Raw genomic sequence first — 17786 nt, 5'->3', positions numbered from 1 at the left:
TAATTATGGCCTGACTGCAGCAGGAGAGGCAGCTTCAAAGAATGGGAATCTTCAGACACACTAGCAGTTCCCTTGGTTCCCAAATTCTTTATTTATGTGGATTACATTGAGTTGACAGATTTAACTGGGCTGTTGAAGATATGGTCAAAGAAGCAGAGTCACTCCCTTCCCTTTTATTGTTTTCTGAAGACATAACAGCCATACGCATCTGTCACTAGAGAGAGGAAGTTCTCCATCACTGGACTTGATTTGGGCTTTTATACACTGTTTCAGTAGCATCTGGGAATAGATCAATATAATATTTGGTAGGGAGTTGTATTTCCTCGTGATGCACTGTAAATCTTTTATTGTAGATACTCCCACTGTTTATTGTTGAAAATCAATAAAAATAAACCTTGTAAAGTTAAAGCCTGGCAATGGTTCAGCACAAATCAGAGGGAAGGAGTAAGAGGCAATGAGTCTCCCTCCCCCTCTTGGATAGCTCCCAGCTTGTTTCCCAATGAATATTCAAAAACACTTTCCAGCAATCTGGGAACAATTTTTTTTTTTTTTAATATTCAAAGTTATGAACGCTTCGTTGTGATCTCAGACAGAACTTCTGATCCACTTTGGCGGCTTTCTGGTACTGAATTCAGCTGTGGATCAAAACCGAGTATCACCCAGATTGTGTGTTGGATATACCTTAGAATTTTCCCTTCCAGAGACAGACAAAAGCACATCAGCCTGGCTCAGCTCAGATTAAAGGAGTTATTTTTGAGCATTGGAAAATGGGAAACTAACCAAAATAGGTAAAAAGTGGGAACAGCCCAACATGGAGAAAAGTTTCTCCAAAGTCAGAAGTTACTACCCCTGTTTGCAAGCCTGTAGAAGCAGGGCAGGATGCAATTACTGCAGCATCATTCTTTTGCCCTATAGTTATTAATTCCTCATACACTGCATCTTGGGGTGGAGTCTTCTACTGTTTTCATGGGAATCAACTCTGCAGGGAAGTGAAAAAGGGTTTGGAATTATTTAGTAAAGGGAAAAACTTCCAAGTACTAAGGCCAGCGCTAAGAGATCAGTCATTCTTAGTCTACGCATAGTATCAATTGCAATAGCTTTATTAAAACTTCTATTCTTAATCAATTATACAATCTTATGGGCACTGACTGTAGAACCTGTAAGAATGCAGTGACTGCACTTCCTAAAAGAACAAAAACCCTCATGAATTGCCATATTGAAATCAATACCCAAAGAACAGGAAGGTGTTTCACGTCAGACTCTCTCCTTCCTGGTATCAGCAGATTCCTGAACAATTCAGGTGGTAAACAAATGAAATATCCCCAAAAGAGATAGGAAGGACACAAGAGAACTTCCCAGTATGTGAAGAAGCAGACGAAAAGTTACTTAAAAGCACAAAAATATAATCGATTACTATGAAACAAAGTCAACATGGTGCAAGCACAGAGGTACAGAAAGAGTGTGGTGCCTCTATCCTGCTGGGATATCCAACAGGCAGCACAAGACTATTGGTAAAGCCCTTGATAGTCTTGAATATAGAAATACAGGATGAAATCCAACTATAAAGGAGGGAAAAGTTACTAAAATAAGAAAGAAAATATAAGACAAATAAGGTGGTGTCTTTCCGAATCATCTGCCTTTTGCAAATCCAGCAGCAAGCTACCAGACGATCAAGTTATTTCACGATCTACTTCTGCCATGTAAACTGCAGTCCATGTAGGACAGAGTGACAGCGTTATCTTACCTTTTAGTTTCCTTTCCCTCTAGTGATTTTACTGTTCTGGGAGTCTGCTTGTGTGTTAAAAAGCAGAAGAGAGCTCATTGCTGGCTGTAAGTGAGCGAGAGGGCTGCCCCCCAGCACTACGGCCATCAATTTCTAGCATCTCAGGCAGTGGAACAGGTTGCACATTTTTGCTGAATCCAAGGAAGAATAAAAAGGCAAATACAGCAGTAAGTCTACTGAGATCAGCAAATTTTGTACCTTCCCAGGAAAAAGGAATTCTCTTGAGAAAGTTGGCAATGACTGGAAGAAGTGGAGCATGTCAGTGATCACAAATTCCAACTTCACTGGGAAAAAAAGTCTAAATGTTTCAAAATCCCATTCCTATTTAATAAAAAACAGAGCCAGATGTGAGTGATCAGAGCTGCTGGTTCTCTCATATGCAAAAGCAGGACCAAGTCACCAACAAGATGCTCCAGTCCAGCAGAGATCATATTGTGAGATTCTAGAGTCGAGTTGCCTGCCAAGATGTGGGTGAAAGTACTCATTTTAACACATAATCTGGTTTTGACCAGAAGGCTTTTAAAATCACTCAGACTCATAGCTAATCTGGGCTTCCATCAGCCAGACTCACTTCTACTTGTACAGCCGTTATCTTTGGTGGAATGCACCAGTGTGAACCATTCTGCGGATGATACACAATGCAGTCTGCTCTCTGCTGCATCGCTGCCTGTTCGGGACCTCAGAAGGGAAGGCGCAGTAAAAATATTAGCCACTACTTCTTCTAAATAACCGCCTCAGTGCCTGTGGGATGCGATGCATACCACTCCAAAGAGGGCGCGGAAAAATTGCCATCCTGCTTCAGCAACACTTTACAGTTACATAATCTTACAAGGTGGAGGGCAGCTGAAGATCCTCCTAGTAAATTGATGCTATTTTTATATTCATTTGTCTGCAAACAAACATACTTTCACCCCTTCCTCCATGATTACTGCCATTTAGTTGTAGCTCGAAGCTACAACACTTGTAGGTCTACCATTGCTGCTTCCACTTTCTGTACAAAGAAATCCAGGAAGGTGCTTTCTTTTGAAGAACCAGCTTAATACCAAACTATCTTCCATTAAAAGTCATGGTTATCCGACTGGTCTCAGTCAGACACTTTCACCAAATTTCTATCAGGTTACTGACACATGCACATGCTTTCAAACTCACTTAAGCAATAGTTGCAAAAAAAAACCCAACCAAAAGCATTGTATAAGAGCCTAGTCATGTTCCCTGCAGGTGCACAAGTGACAGAAGGCAACACTTCTCAGTTCAGTGCTAAGTGAGAATAAATGCTAGAAGAACTTTGGGAATCCAAACTTGCTGACAGTCATGTGCTTCACTTCAAAAGATGCATAGTGTCACAGCACGCTGTTACACAAAGTCAAGGTAAAGCATGTATGGTTCTTTACAGGACAGGACCTTGCTCTGGTATATTTTTCCAGAGCCAAAGTGTTACATTCTTAGCATGATGTTTGTGCTGAATAAAAATCAACCCACGAGGGGAACCAGAAAGTGTTCAGCACTAGCCCATCACAAGTTGTTACTGAAACGGTTTTACCAAATATTCATTTTGCCAAAGCCATGGAGCATGAGTGATGCCATAGGTTAAAACTCCAGGGCTTTTTAAAAATAGAGGTATTTCATATTTTCTTTCACCTTATTTTAAAAAAAGTAATCCAAATGTAAATTTTCAAAGTGGCTGCTACAGCAAGGAAAATAAACTCACTACTTCTGCGTTAGGTGAAGTAGCTTAATTTTGTTACTACAAGGGGTTCTGAAACTAGTCTCACTCAGTTTACACTGCTGCTATCAGCAATCATTTAAGGCATGATGTTAAACACAGCCTCAAGTCCATTTTTTTTTTTCCTTTCCCTGTAAAAAGTCATCACTTTTGTCTTGTGTTTCTTGGTAAGAAACTACTTGGTAAATACCACTATTATTGGCAAGTCTCTTCACCAACAATGTTCACAGTCACTGATTGATTCACTCAATACTCATCATCATTGGTTTCAGTTTTATCCCAATTTGAGGAATGGGAACTTTTATGGAAAGTCAGTACATGGACCTCAAAATTAACTTAGAAAACAAGTAGCGTTGTCTTTGTGGTACAGCAACCTGTCGGGACAGTCGTCCCATACAGCTTGGCTGCTGTGTCACCTGAATGCTGCCATCAGCAGTCTGACCTCAAAGTCCACCATGATAGGCCTTCTGACACAGACCTTCACAGAAGGTCTTCACAGAATCATAGAACAGGCCAGGCTGGAAGGGACCTCGAAAGATCATCTGGTCCAACTTTTTGTGGGAAAGGGAGCCTAGGTGAGATGATCTAGCACCCGGTCCAATCGCATCTTGAAAACCTCCAGCGACGGGGACTCCACCACATCCCTGAGGAGGTTGTTCCAGTGAATGATGGTTCTCACTGTAAAAAATGTCTTATATCAAGACGAATACGAACATATTGACATTATTGACAAAAAAAATCCCCTTTGAACTGAAAGCATACACTCTTATGTTCCTCAACATTGATTACATTATATAATGTGTAAGCAGCTTAGGAGACAGTCCCATAATCACATTATTCTCAACTCAAAAAACTCTAGAGGACCTCATTGCTGCCACTGAACTCCTGAACTTGTGTCAAGCTAAAATGCACTACAGTGGTAGCAGAAGACAAGAGATGTCTGTCTGATAGTGGCACCACCAGTCTGGGAAGATCCATTTCATTGAAACTCCTAAGGGCAAGAAACAGACAGGTGATTCCCACCACCCACCCCCGTTTTTAAGTGCTGCAAATAAAGTAGTAAATCCACATTCTAAAGCTAATGAAAAGCCAGATCTAATTAGTCAGCCAAGAAAGTCCGAACGAGCTCTACTTGGCTGTTTGTAACTTTGGAAAGATGGTGTTTTATCAACAACAAAAATCAGATTGAAATAATGAATCTTTGAAGTTATTGCTATCTTCTTTCCCTGCCTTGAAGGGAGGACAAAAGATTCTTAATTTATAAGGCCTCATTAACTTACCTCTCCTGGTACCTGAGTTAATTTTGGCATCTTTACAAAGCATTGTACAGGGCTAACATTCCCAAGGCTTTTAAAGCCACTTCTGCCAAGCCTGCCTCCTAAATATGTTTTGCACTTAACAAGCGTTAAGAAATCCTTTGTACTATTTTGTTTAAAACTCTACCAACTCTTCCATCTGAAGGACTGTTTATCACATTTTCACTCTTTTTATAGTTAACGGTCTAAAAATTAATTGACCCTTTGTTCACGAAGACCTTTATCATTTAATCCTCAGCACTGAAGAGCAGCTTTAATGCCTTTGGAGTGGGAGGAGAGGACAGAGGAGTATTCTGCAAGAAACAGTAACACATTATTTCATGGACACTAGTGGTGGCTTCACAAAGCCACTTTCTCATGTCTAGAGGCACACAGCAATACAACTCGGGATGTTTCAGTTACGTTGCTTTCAGCTAATTGCAAGAGAATCAGTATACGTGTATCTTTTGAAAGTAGAAGCAATATTCAATCATTGAGGTTTGCATTCCCCCTCCAGCCACTTCTCCAAACTGTTGGGATGACAGTTGTGTCAAGCTGTTATTTCTGCATGTATTATCATGTACTTAAAATCTACTTACAGATTAGCACAGAACATAAAAACAATTTTCTAGAAGGAATGGCTGATTTTTTGCGAGTCCTAATATAAATTTTAGCCACAGAGAAAAACAAAAACAACCCTTGAAAATGCTGGAATATGGTCCACAAAACCAGTATTGAATCTGTGGTTCTTTTATTTGAAGTTGAAGAGGGTGGAGCGGTAAAAGGCAGGAAAGCAATTTTTTTTTCTGAATGCTTGAAAAAAAAAAATTGTTTGTTTGTTACTTCCCTCAATAGTTGCAGTTTCAAACAAGCCAACAAAAAAGGCCCATAGCGCTGACACACCCCTGTCCCACCTTCAAAAGATGAAAGGAAAAGCCTTTATTTCCCTTTCTGTGCTTGGCTTCTCTTTGCCTGTGCTACCCCGGAGCTCCCTGGGGTTTGGTTCAGCGTGATGGTAAGGCCTGCTGGCCTCTTCATCCTTTCAAAACTGTAGCATTCAACTTTTTCTTCACTGGAGACTGTCCTGGTGCTTACAAGGCGAAATCCATCTTTGAGTAAAGTGTCAAGCAGCAGGCCTAGCACATTAGTACCGTTAACCAGCTTTCTATTATCAGGCTTTATGGAAACATACCTAAAATAAGAAAAAAGTAGTTACAACACACTTCAATTACTTCTTGAAGGATGGAATACATTTTTTTTAAAACAAACCAGGTCCTCAGACGGTGCAGGTCAGCACAGTTGCATGGGTTTACAGCAACCAAGGTTCCCGATATTTTTTTCCTCCTTTGAGGACAATTAACTCTTTCCCTCATTCTAAGACCAGTAATTCTCAGTTCATCCAGTTACATGTTGGGTAAGGAGCACTTCTCTTTCACCCCCACACCAAAACTTACTTTCTTAAGAAATAGCTGTGATAACCTCCATCTCATTTCATTTAATGGAGGAGAGGTGAATGGCATGCTCTGTATAATGCTGCAACAGTTTTTCAGCTAAGAGTAAATGATGGAAAGGACAGTGAAGTCCCATTCACCCCAATAGCATCACTTTTCATTACACGGGATCTCTCTCTACAAACAGTGACATTTATTGCAAAGTTACCTTGTACAGCAGGCCTTGTGGTAACAAGTATGAAAATCATTTTCACATTGCCTCAAATGATTTTATTTGATATAAAGAACAGTTTAAGAATCTATCCAGACATTTCAAGGAACAGAAGTCAGGTAAAAATATTGTTACAAAATACATAAGCTGACAGGGGTGAAACTGTTCCACAGTTCACAGGAAAGTACACCAAACATTCATGGAAAGCACAAAAAAGGTGAAAGAGTCCATGTCACCACAAAGACTAAGTCGATACAAATTCAGCAGGCAACATAATCGAACTCAACTTGTTTCATTACTCAAGCTTTTCTACTGATCCGCAGAGGAAAATTTTTACCAAGTCTGAAGAAATAAAGGAAAGAATCAGCAATATTTTCCCTGCTATTTAAGTTGCCATAGCCTACTCAACCAATTGTTAGTCCATTAAAATTAGTAATACATTATAGAGCTAAGGTTTGGCACATAAATGGATGTTGCTTCGCAAATGCAAAATAGTTTTTCTTCTACTTGCTTAGCTAAAGAAAGCCAGAAGAAAGATAAACTTTATTCTTTTTTTTTTTAAATAATCAAAAGACTGCTGTGTTGATTCATATATTCAGAGAGAATAACCCTTTTGGAAATATTTTAATGAAATTTCCATAAAATTCCAGATGTTCTAACAGCTACAGAGGACAAATTAAGTTACATTTTCTTATACAGTAGGAACGTGTCTCCATACAATAGAGACATCCAGCAAAAGCTTGTTTAAAAAATGTAAGCTGTCATTAGAATACGATACTGCTATCACAAAAATCACTGATATAGAGTAATCTTAATAAAAACAGAACCTGGCTCTGAATTCAAAGAAAACCCACTGTGTAGCATATAGTTAATAATCTACCCCTTCTCCCTCCCCCCGGTAAAAGGTTCTACAAAAGTTTTCCAGTCCCTGAATTGCTATCTTAGTTCCACTGGTGTTTTTAACCCTGTTTGGCCATTCTCTTTTTCCTCTTTTCCATGTGAAAGTCTTTTGGACCATGAGCTAGAGAGAGATTTTGGAGATTTTAGGCTTCCCCAGTACTTCACTCCTTATTTATTTTGTTTCCTTTGCTTCATTTTACTCTGTGTTTTTCAAGTCCTCTAGAAGGTCATTGATGCCATGAAATTCTAAAGCCTGGGAGAGCGAGTGAGGAGGAAAGAGCAGAGAGAGAGAGAGACCCAACAGAACTCAGAAACAAACATCGAGAACAGTATTTTAGAAAGTTGAAGTACAGGCATATCAGTGTAACAGAAATTAAACTAGGTACTTCAGAACTAGAAAAAGATAACATTAAACTAGCAGAAAGAAAGAAACATATTTCTTTTCTCTCAGACAGCTGTCTGATAGTTTCTTTAAAATGAGCTTTGCTAGCACGTAGCGTGTACTTCATGAACTAGAAGTCACGAAGACATTTCTATAATGAGAAGTCACACTAGGGAGAGTACCTGGCCACAAACTGGTCACCAGCAGAGTAGTCAGTACCACACTGAAAAACCATGTCGTGATGAGACGGTCTTTCCAAAGGAAGCGGAATGAGTGGTTTCTGAGAAGGAAAAGGGCTGTTCCAGCTCTGTCCTGACTGCTGCCCTGTAAACACAGTGATCTGTTCAGCTAGTGTCTCCACAGTGGTACTGCAGGAACCAAAGATCCGGAAAAAGGCCTGCATCTCTTGGACAGAAAAACGCACTTCCAAGATCTCCAGCCTCGGCTTCAGCAGGTGTTCCTGGCTCAGGAGGTCGGCCAGAGGGTAGAGCCCATAAAATTCTGCTTCTCTCTGCAGCCTCTGATAGTCTGAGAAATCAGTAGGTAAGGAGACCTGGAGAGTCCTCAAGAAGTCCATGATGTAACTAAACAAAATTCCATCTCTGTCCACAAAAAACTCTCCATTCACCAGTTTAAATTCCCGGTCATCATTGTTCAACATCCGTGCTAGCCTGGACTCAGGGAACTGCTGCAAGGTAGAAGCCCGGGTTACAAATCTCACACCTCCCACGCTCAGAACGACCACCTCTTGATTACTCATTGCTATCTCAGCCATTCAAGAATTGTAACTCTCTGATCTACGTGTTTGTGACTTGATCCTTCCTAAACTGCAAGGCATCTGCAGCTGCAAGAACCATTCAGTGCTTTTAGTAAGTGTTTGGAGTGAGGTGTGGAGCAGCGACAGGATTCCCAGGCAACAAAGATGTAAATAACATGTACAATAGTTTTGTTTGCAGGGTTTGGTTGCTTGGAAACTTTGATTCTTGGAATTTAATGTTTCATTTTTGAAATGAACAGCTTGCAAGGACTACTGGAAGACAGTGAATTGACCGTCACACCTTATTAAACCTTGAGAGAGGCCAATGAATACCCCCAAAGTATGGCATACATTACGTTTGTTTCCCAGAAATGTCAACTAAATGTTTTCATTCTATATATTGCTGTTCATAGGACCACTGCAAAAAGAGGTTAGATGCGCTTCAAGCAATATATTTCAGTATCGTATGCTCTTAAAGAAGGGCACTTCAGAGAACTCAAGCTTACAGTTCACTTTAAATCACTGTTATCCTACAGCCAAGTCAATACACTCAGAAAATTCAATTAATTCCTGAAACAAGGTACACAAAAATACAGTAACAGTAGGAGAGCCTATATATGTTCCAATGCTAAAGCACTTCCAAACACCAACAACATCCATACTCCTGTCACGTTACGCACTCTGTTCCAAGGAATCATCCCATCATTTTTCCTGGCTTTTGGAATTACGATCTGGAGAGACAGAGAGGGACAGGAAAGAAACTGCTATACCTGCCGCCTTTGCAGGGCTACAGCGCAAGCTGCCTTCCTGTGGCTGACCCGTGCGTGCCTTTCACTGCACTAAACTGTTTACATTAAGGCTGCTTTTTAAGAAAGTGTGGCTTCAGAGAAACATGGATCTAACAAGACAGCTCAGTTAGCCCAACAATTTGATGTTGGAAAAGTAAACTGCAAAGTATGTACTATCTGCAAAGTACGTACTATCTGCAAAGTACATACTATCTTGCGGCTTGTTCTTCTCTTATCAACCTCAACTGATTTCTCTTTACCCCTAGAATTTATGCTTGCCCTGAAGATATAATTTTGTATAGAACATGTAAACAATAACCAATATCTACAGTAATCTGAATGGACAGGATAATTACAACAGTTGGTTATACAAAAAAATACACCCATCTATTTCAGTGAGAAGTAACATCCTCAGATAGAAAGTGGTTCCAGAATGTGAATGATGCACTCTGTATTTTGCAGTGGAAGGGCAGTCTTCAACAAGCCTCTCAGTACAGCGTTCTTCTCAATCACCACAACTGTTCTTCTTCTTTCCAAGCCACCTCCCAGCTAGGAATTTTTTTAACTATGACCTTTTAGGAAGTGACACTTTTTATCTCTTTCTACAGTTACATTAACATTAAACTAAGTACACTGTTTGGCCCTATATTTTGGTAAGAAAAATGATTTACAGTGAATAATATTTCCATAATCACCACTGAAAGAAGAATCCAGAAACAATGTGTTTTTCAAAGCTCCATTTCATCTTCCAGTTTATCAGTGCTCAAACTATGTGAACAGTACAAATGTTTTGGAAACATTTTGAATCTTTGAATGTTTTCACTGGAAATCTTAAAAAACCAATTAATTTTAAGAAGTTCTATGTTTTCTTCACCAGATCTCTCTTAGTTCTTATATTTCAGCAGGGACTTCACAACAGTTTATATTTGCACACAAACTGTGCAACATTATCCAGTACAACCAACGTATAGTTTTTACACTTTTCTCTTAGAAGTGAAGCTCCATCTGTCATCTGTTCCCAGTAAAAGACTGCATGATCTGCTATCTCCACTGTATCTGCCAAATAGGACAAGCTAATTGTAAAGAACTGAGATTTCCAGCACTGGAGATTGTCAACGACTGACTCCACAAAGGACATTCTGGTGACAGCAAGAATAAGCAAGCAAATAAGAGAGGTCACTATAAATCTGCGCGAAAAGACTGAGGGAATCTTGAATTTAAGAGTGTTGTTTTCCTGAGGCAAGGAAAGTTTGTCCACATCAACTAGTTTTATTCCATTCCACTGGCTGGTATCAAAGCTCTTCATGGTAGGGCTGATGTCCACACTGGAACAAGGTAAAGGGGTTTCTTTGAGCACCTTGATTTTTTCCCTGAACTCCTGCATCTGTTGCAGAAATATAATGGGTTCAGACACATCTTTGAAGGCCTCTGCGATGTTAAAAGCCATCCGTTGCTCTTGCAGAATTGTGTTCAGTTTATTGATTTCCGGATCGTAGGCCTGCATCACTGCAAGCTTCATGGTCTCAAAGTCAGAGAGAATCTCATTTCGTTTCTGCTCCAGCGTGTGCTGCAGCTTCTCAAAGAACTCCTTCACTTTGTCAGAATCTTTGGTCAGCATCTGCAGAGCTTTCCTCTTACTGGTTTCTAAGGTATCCAGCCGCGAGAGGGCATCTCCACAACGCCAAGTTTCAAAGCCCTGAAACAGGGTTTCAAAAGCCCGCTTCTCCTGGGAATAAGCTTCTTCGATAGAACAGAACACGTGCTTTGTATGGTCACCACGGGTAGCACAAACCCCACAGATCAGCTGCATGTCTGTCCGGCAAAAAATGTTAAGGGGTTGCCCGCTATGCACTTTGCACACGGGCATTTTCGGAGTTACTTTGATTTTGTTATACTTCTCCACAATACCTTTCAGGGAATAGTTGACTTGCAAGCTGTTGACTCCAGTAACGGGAGTTTCCTTCCTGCACGTGGGGCATTTGAAAGGCGACGGCCTCCAAAGCACATTCCGCACGTTTCCCTCAAGAATTCCTTCCAAACACTTTCTGCAGAAATTGTGTGAACAGGGCAGGACACGAGGATCATCAAACAGGCTACAGCAAATGGGACAGGTGAGATCTTCCTCTAGGAGCTCCATCATATCCTAGGAAAGAGAAGAAAGATGGTAACAGAACTTATAAAATTTATTTCTCCTCCAGGGAAACCACGCAAAAACCGACCTCCATCCGAGACACGGCTCAGTGAGAAAAGGATCTACTTTCTTCTCGAGTATCCTTAAGACAGAGCCTCCACTGGGTTCTTGCAACCAGTCCAATTAGCTGTGGTGTCTGGCCACCAGATGGCAGGCACAAAAATGGCTCAGTGTCCAGGCAGAACCATTTTTGGATTCTCAGCTAGAAATGCAGGAAAAGAAGGCTTGCCAAACCCAGCAAGGACTTCGAATGAAAATAACTCATGTACTCATAATAACAGTTCAAGACTTACATCTTTCTTCACCAATGCAATACCCAGAAACTGCATTTTCACAAAAGATACCCAGCCAGTCAGCCCTGCTGAGATGCGATTACACTCTGCTTGCTCAACTCATCCAAAGCTTACAGTTTCAAACCCCATGCACCACTACTGTAAGAAGACAATATTAAAGGTGACTGAAAGAGCCCAGCTTCAGAAGTTCTTCAGCTACAGAATATGTGATGTGTCTCTTTGCTCTACCTGCAAAGACAAAGGGGAGTCACCACTCACTTAAAAAGTTAGCTTTTCTCTTGCTCCTGCAATATTTGTAAATAACCAAGTAAATGAGTTATTGTTGAGCTGCTCAGCACAAAGTTAAAATATTTCAAAGAACAACTGCCCATAATCCTTGATAATTCATCATGAAACAAAACTGTTAACCATTTTTACTCATCTGCAATCTCTATTTCCAATTCCATTCTCACAGCATCCATGCCTCAGCAATTCCTTTTTGGGGACAGGACCTACAGGAAGAGGATTTCTCATATACCCCTTTGTACTGGAAAGTCTCAGTGAAGGGACCCAGCGCAGCACCCTCCCAGTGCCTCTAACCAAAGCCAAGTTCTCAGATGCAGATACCTTATCGTTTACAGCATGCTCTAAAAAAACAAATAGCTAATAAAGACCAAAATGGGTGAGGGTTTGTATTAGCCAAAACTCTCAAACACTTAGTTTTGAGCTATAATTAGAAAGATGTTTCCCTTGTATAAATTCATTCCATATTATACAATATATATTCATACAGATATGTGATAAAATCCCTTTTATAAATTAAAAGATGCATCACAAAAAAGAGCATCAAAGTAGTTCTGTGACAGTAAGGCATATGAATGAGCTCTTTTAATTAGTTTTCATGTTATTACTAAGGTTCCTGTCCCCTCAAAGAGATATAAAGTGCCAAACATGAGAGCCAAGAGGAGAGCTGCAAGAGAAGATCCATGCTGCACGGGACAAGAAGAGCAATAACATCAACACCAAAGCAAAGGTAACTACAGGGAAGAAAGGCAAGGTCAATTCTGAGTTTCTTTCACAAGAGGACAGATACAGTCCCAGCAAGACTTCACATTAAAAGAGCCATTCTTGACAGGTATAAGTAAACCTCCCATGCTTCGCCAGTGATGAGGAGGAGGGGTACTCCCCGGGCTTGTTTGGATAAGGAGAGCTTGAAAAAGTTGCCAGCTTTTCCACTCATCCTCAGGACTAAGGTTATCAGGCAGAAGGCGGCCACCATTACAGCTAGGGACAAAGCCCCAGAGAAAAGGTCTAATGACTCCATTTACCACCTAAGGTTTCCTATAAGACTGCAGATCCCATTCAGAAACTTCATTTTCTGTGACAAGAAAGTCATTTTGAAGCACCTCTCAATGCCAGAACAATCAAGGTTTCTCTTCCGTCATCTTCCTACTGCTAAAAACAATGGGATGACAGGAAGAGGACGATTTTGCCCCCATACTCTTGAGTCTTCCTCTTTGTGAATAGTTCCCTCCTTCCAACTGGTACTCACAGCTTTAGCCATGATAGCACCACAAAGATCAGTTTTGCTCATGTGTTAAGAGGATAATAACTACAAAACTAAAATGACAGTTCTCCATCTTTTAGTAAATGGAAATTCACAGTGCAGAAAATATTTGCTCTGGTCCGTCTCCTTTGCCAGGGAGGATTTTACTTCTTAGTTAGGGAGCTGGAAAAGCAGCTTTGCATGCCTGACAGTGAGGACTGCAAACCACTGCAGAAAATGCTTACTACAACACGTTCCATCAAAATTGCAGGACAAACATTGAAGGCTTTCATGCTCCTAAAAATACAAAAAACATATACAAAAAGGTTTCATGATCCAAATAAAACTGTCCTGGTGCATTCCAACCCCACTTACCCAATTAAATAATTATGCTTTATAAATATAACTGAATTTCAAAACCATTATATGACATCATTAAAAACCTAGGATTTTAAAAAAAGAAATGGGCAAGACTACGAGCTTCCCCCCTCCCTTACAAAACCAGTAACACCAAACCAAAAATACTGAAAACTTGTATGACTGGTTGGGACAGCTGAACTTCTGTCTTCTTTAGGACATTAATTTCAGCAAGTAAATTGCCTGTGGATTGAAATATCCCTTTGTATTAGCAACTTGGTATTTGTGTGAGGAACTACAGCAACATTTCAACTTCTCCATTGGGAATTTCTCTGTGTAACTTCTGATCCAGGTTTGGATGGCCCTGGAATTCCGCACTCGTAGCACACAGACCAAAAGGCACAGCAGTTTCTTCCTTCACCTGAGCTACGTAAACTCTCTGGGTACAAACCCAGCAGATGTCACCCATGAGAAAGAGCAACTTGCAGAGTTTTATCATTAGGAAGAAGAATGGCAAAACAAATCAAACCATAAATGCAAAAACAACCACAGTAGCTTTTTCCCACACTCCAGAGAGAAATTCATCTAGTATGCTTCTCAGCACAGAAGTTGGGTTTATCAGCCAGCAGCAGGCTGAAAGCAAAACCAAAATTTCACCAAGCTTCAAACAAAACAAAAATATAGCTCTTGAATTACAAGTCTCCTGCAATGGCATGTAAGTATTCTGAATAAAACTTGACTGAGTCAGGCTGCATTTCCACAAGCAGTCGAGTCAGTCAGGAGAGGTCTTGTCCCCCTTCCTTCGCAAGGGCCCCAGTCCTTGTCAGGACCTCCTACAAGCGACTTCACCAGCCTTCTGTCAGACTGGTGTGTTGAATCAGCCCAAAAAAGGGTCCTGCGCAGATAAGGCAGGAGGAAGGGAGATGGGAGCTCCTCCTTCCAGCAGCAACCATCTTTACTCTGCTCACCACTTTGAGAGGAATCGCAACCTCAGTGGAGGGTCAGCATAGACATTTTAACATGGAACGATTGACCTCCAGGTGCAATAGGTATCCAGGCGGCCAAAAAGAGCTGATGAAAGTGGCCATGCTTTAAACCTGTTATTTCATGGCCAAAGTTTTTTCCAGGAGTACCAGGTAGATCCAACACTTTCAGCCTTCAGAAAGGTAGAAAGGCCTGGAGAAATAAGCAATTCTGGTTCTGTGCAGTTACAGCCCCAAGAATGCCGTTTCATCGACACGGTTTGACAATCCGCTGAGCACAGGACGCAGGGGCAGCACCGACGCACACTCCTGCGCTCACTTCCTTGTCCCTCTGTCCAGGCAGGAGTTCCCTCACTGCTTCTGGTTACAACCCCTCTCCTGCCAGGGAGGGATCCCCGACACCCACCTAAACGATGGCATTCCCGCCAGGCCCGGCCGCGCTCCCCAGCCGCCGGCCACGGCCTCCCCGGGGGTCACAACCGCTCCGTCGGGCACCGCTGCTCGGCGGCAGGGCGGCCCTCGGACTCACCCTGAGCCCCGCAAAGAACAAATCGGCACGGGGCTTATGCGGGAGGAGGGCTGCGAGCGAAACCAACGGCAACGGCCGCGGCCGCAGCGTCCCGCCGGCGGCCGAGAGCAGCCCGCCGCGCCGCCGCCTCACAATGCCGCGGCCTTCCCTCGCCCAGCCGGGCCTGCCCCTCTTGCCGCCGGCGCCCCCGGCGCGGCCCGCGCCGCCACCGGCCCCCGCTACTCACCATCCCGGGCCGGGGCTCGCGGAGAGGCCGGGGGGAGGCGGAGGGAGCCGGCTGCCCCGGCCGCCCACACCGCGCGGCGCCGCGGCCGGCCCTAGCCGCCGCCCTCCTCCGGGCCCGGGGCTGCCGGCCGCCGCTCCCGCTCCCGCTCCCGCTCCCGCCCCCGCGCCGCCCGGCCCGGCCCGGCCCGGCCCGGCCCGGCGCCCCCCTCTCACCTCGGCGAGCCGCGGCGGCGCGGTCAGTGGCAGTGGGCAATGCCGGGGGCCGCCATCCGCCGGCCGCCCCGCCGCACGCCCCTCCTCGCCGCGCCCCGCCGCCGCCGCCGCCGCTCGGCCCAGGACGGGTGGGCAGGCCCCGGCCCCGGCCCGCTGAAGCGATCGGCCGGGAGCTGCTGCCCGCCGGCGCGGACGGGGTGCGCCCACCCACGTTGGCCGGCGGCCGCCGATCCGGCCCCGGGGCCGGAGCTGCTGCGGCTCTTGCCTGTGAGCGGCAAGGAAAGCCCCCGGGGCTGCCAGCAGAGAGGAACGGGCGGCCTCGCAGCCAGGCGGTGGATGCCGCTTGTCTGAAGCCGGCGGCCGAGGTCTGCAGCCCAAAGCAGGCTGCCTGTTCCTCCGCCGAGATATTTACGGGTTTCTGTTGTTTATTAACTCTGCTAAATTAGACTTTAGACTGCAGCTCACAGGCGCGTGTTGCATAGCGTAACAAGGAGTGCTGCTGGGCAGCAATCCCGCTGAGCATCTTCCACCTCCTGAAAGCACTTATTAAAAAACCCCATCATTTTAGCTAGATATCCTTATGTGCTTCGTAAAAGGATGGAGACGCATTCGTATTTGCTTTAACGCACTGCCTGTACCATTTCCTACTGGTGAATGTGTTGGAGAGTAATGGCCTGTCAAACCCATGCAGGTCTCCCGCAATAACACCCACTAGTCCCAGGGAGACAGAGCAGGAGGGATCCCGCGTCCGCCTAGTTACAGGACTATGAAACTGCGGCTGGAAGTGCTGAGACTGCGGAGAATCTTTGTGATTTTTATCTTTTTAGCAGTCTTTCTGTTCGTTCTCAGTCAACATAACATCAAAGCCAAACTGAACTTACTTTTGAGTTAGACTCTGTGAAATGCTACATCAAAAGCTGTTCTGAAACGCACATACTCTGCCTCCTGCGTCCCTGTCACTCCCCTACTCTTCACTCACCCACTGCAGTCACGTCATTCATCAGCACAGGGGAGACTATTCACATTCAGGACTACCCACACAAGTAACAGCACAGGCTAGACCGTATTTCTATCAAATGAAGCTCTCTCACGCAGCTGACATCTTTCTTCCGATTGCTTAGGGATCTGGATTTTAAAAGCCATTCAATAACACATCGAGACTGTGGTTCCCCAACTTACTGCAGCCAGAAGAGGAAGAGCGCTCCTCTTCCTTGCCTTCCCTCCTGCTGCCTCCACCCGAGCTGGCCTGCCCTCTCAGCTGGACTCAACGGGAAGAGTTTGATCAAGGACAAGTATTTTCAAAAATCCCCTTCAGAGTCCTCACACGCTTGGGCATTTCATCCACTATCTACTGGAGTGGCCCCAGAAGGTAGAGTTGCTGCATAAGAGCAACCACGACCTTCAGGTGCACTTCAGCATCCTGCTTCTTTCTTCTTAGTTGTCCAGCATCTTCTTTGCCATTTATTAAACAAGTAATTCCAGGTCGTTTCTGAAAAGTGACAGCGTAATCCATTCCTCAGCTACCCAATTTGTGTTCAAGTGATATCCCAATGCTTGCGCATTTAAGTTTTCCAAGTACCCCTTGTCTTCACTTTTCCAACAGTCATTTTTATATCAAGAATTTCCTGATTCTACTAATCTCTGTAATTTCATGGTTAAAGATATTAACAACAACATGGTGTTTTAGACTCCTCACTCATTATTAAGTTCATATATTTCTCGTATAACTTTTTTCCTAATACATTTTTAGAGTACATTTTATTCTCCATTAATTTTTTGGGCTGGTCCTACTCTGTCTCCTTATAAATAAAGAAGGAGCTGTATGGGCATAAGAGTGGACACCTGCCTGCCCGGGATATCTCTTCTTCATTAGGACCATCTGAAAATGTTCTTGTCCCTCCTTGCCTGGGCTTTCTTCTGTCAAAGATGAAAGCTTAAACTTCTGGGCAAACGCAGAAGGGATTTCTGTGCTTGGTGCATAGAGACAGCGCCCAGCCAGCACTGTGTGTAAGTGTACCATGGCTGTCCTGAGCGTGATCAAATAGAATTTGGGCATTTTACTACTTCTAGCTGACTGACAGAGTTGCACACGACCAACTGTTTTGCACACATGTAAGTCCATCTTTCTATACTCTTTTAAACTCTTTGGTGTTTATAGAGGTTTTTCAATAGCAGTTTGC

General features: G+C 43.4%; 2 protein-coding genes across 4 annotated transcripts; both read right to left on the bottom strand.

The window, feature by feature from the left end:
• Positions 1-1146: 1146 nt before the first annotated feature.
• On the bottom strand, positions 1147-8856 carry KCNRG (potassium channel regulator). Its single transcript, XM_072850263.1, has 2 exons — positions 7928-8856; positions 1147-5993 (listed from the first exon to the last, which is right to left on the bottom strand). The coding sequence occupies exons 1-2, from the start codon at positions 8518-8520 to the stop codon at positions 5741-5743; spliced, it is 846 nt and encodes a 281-aa protein (XP_072706364.1). The 5' UTR covers positions 8521-8856; the 3' UTR covers positions 1147-5740.
• Positions 8857-8998: 142 nt separating this feature from the next.
• TRIM13 (tripartite motif containing 13) lies at positions 8999-15890 on the bottom strand. Of its 3 annotated transcripts, none has more exons than XM_072850262.1 (2): positions 15872-15890; positions 8999-11433 (listed from the first exon to the last, which is right to left on the bottom strand). In XM_072850262.1, exon 2 carries the CDS (start codon positions 11428-11430, stop codon positions 10201-10203), a length of 1230 nt encoding a protein of 409 aa, XP_072706363.1. In that variant the 5' UTR covers positions 11431-11433; positions 15872-15890; the 3' UTR covers positions 8999-10200. The 3 variants fall into 3 exon arrangements, with proteins under 3 accessions (XP_072706363.1, XP_072706361.1, XP_072706360.1); XM_072850260.1 differs by lacking the exon at positions 15872-15890 and adding an exon at positions 15607-15865; XM_072850259.1 differs by lacking the exon at positions 15872-15890 and adding an exon at positions 15395-15557 and having other exon boundaries at positions 10201-11433.
• Positions 15891-17786: the final 1896 nt, after the last annotated feature.

Source organism: Ciconia boyciana, chromosome 1, assembly GCF_034638445.1.
Source record: "Ciconia boyciana chromosome 1, ASM3463844v1, whole genome shotgun sequence".
Classification (NCBI taxonomy): domain Eukaryota; kingdom Metazoa; phylum Chordata; class Aves; order Ciconiiformes; family Ciconiidae; genus Ciconia; species Ciconia boyciana.
Note: the sequence above shows the minus strand (reverse complement) of the source record. Positions and strands in the feature narration are given on the sequence as shown.

Bases quoted from the DNA above. Each gene is read 5' to 3' on its own strand.
- KCNRG (XM_072850263.1), bottom strand. From the start codon at position 8,520: ATGGCTGAGATAGCAATGAGTAATCAAGAGGTGGTCGTTCTGAGCGTG. The intron at 5,994-7,927 runs GTACTCTCCCTA...TTCTTATTTTAG, and splicing joins GGTGACCAGTTTGTGGCCAG to GTATGTTTCCATAAAGCCTG.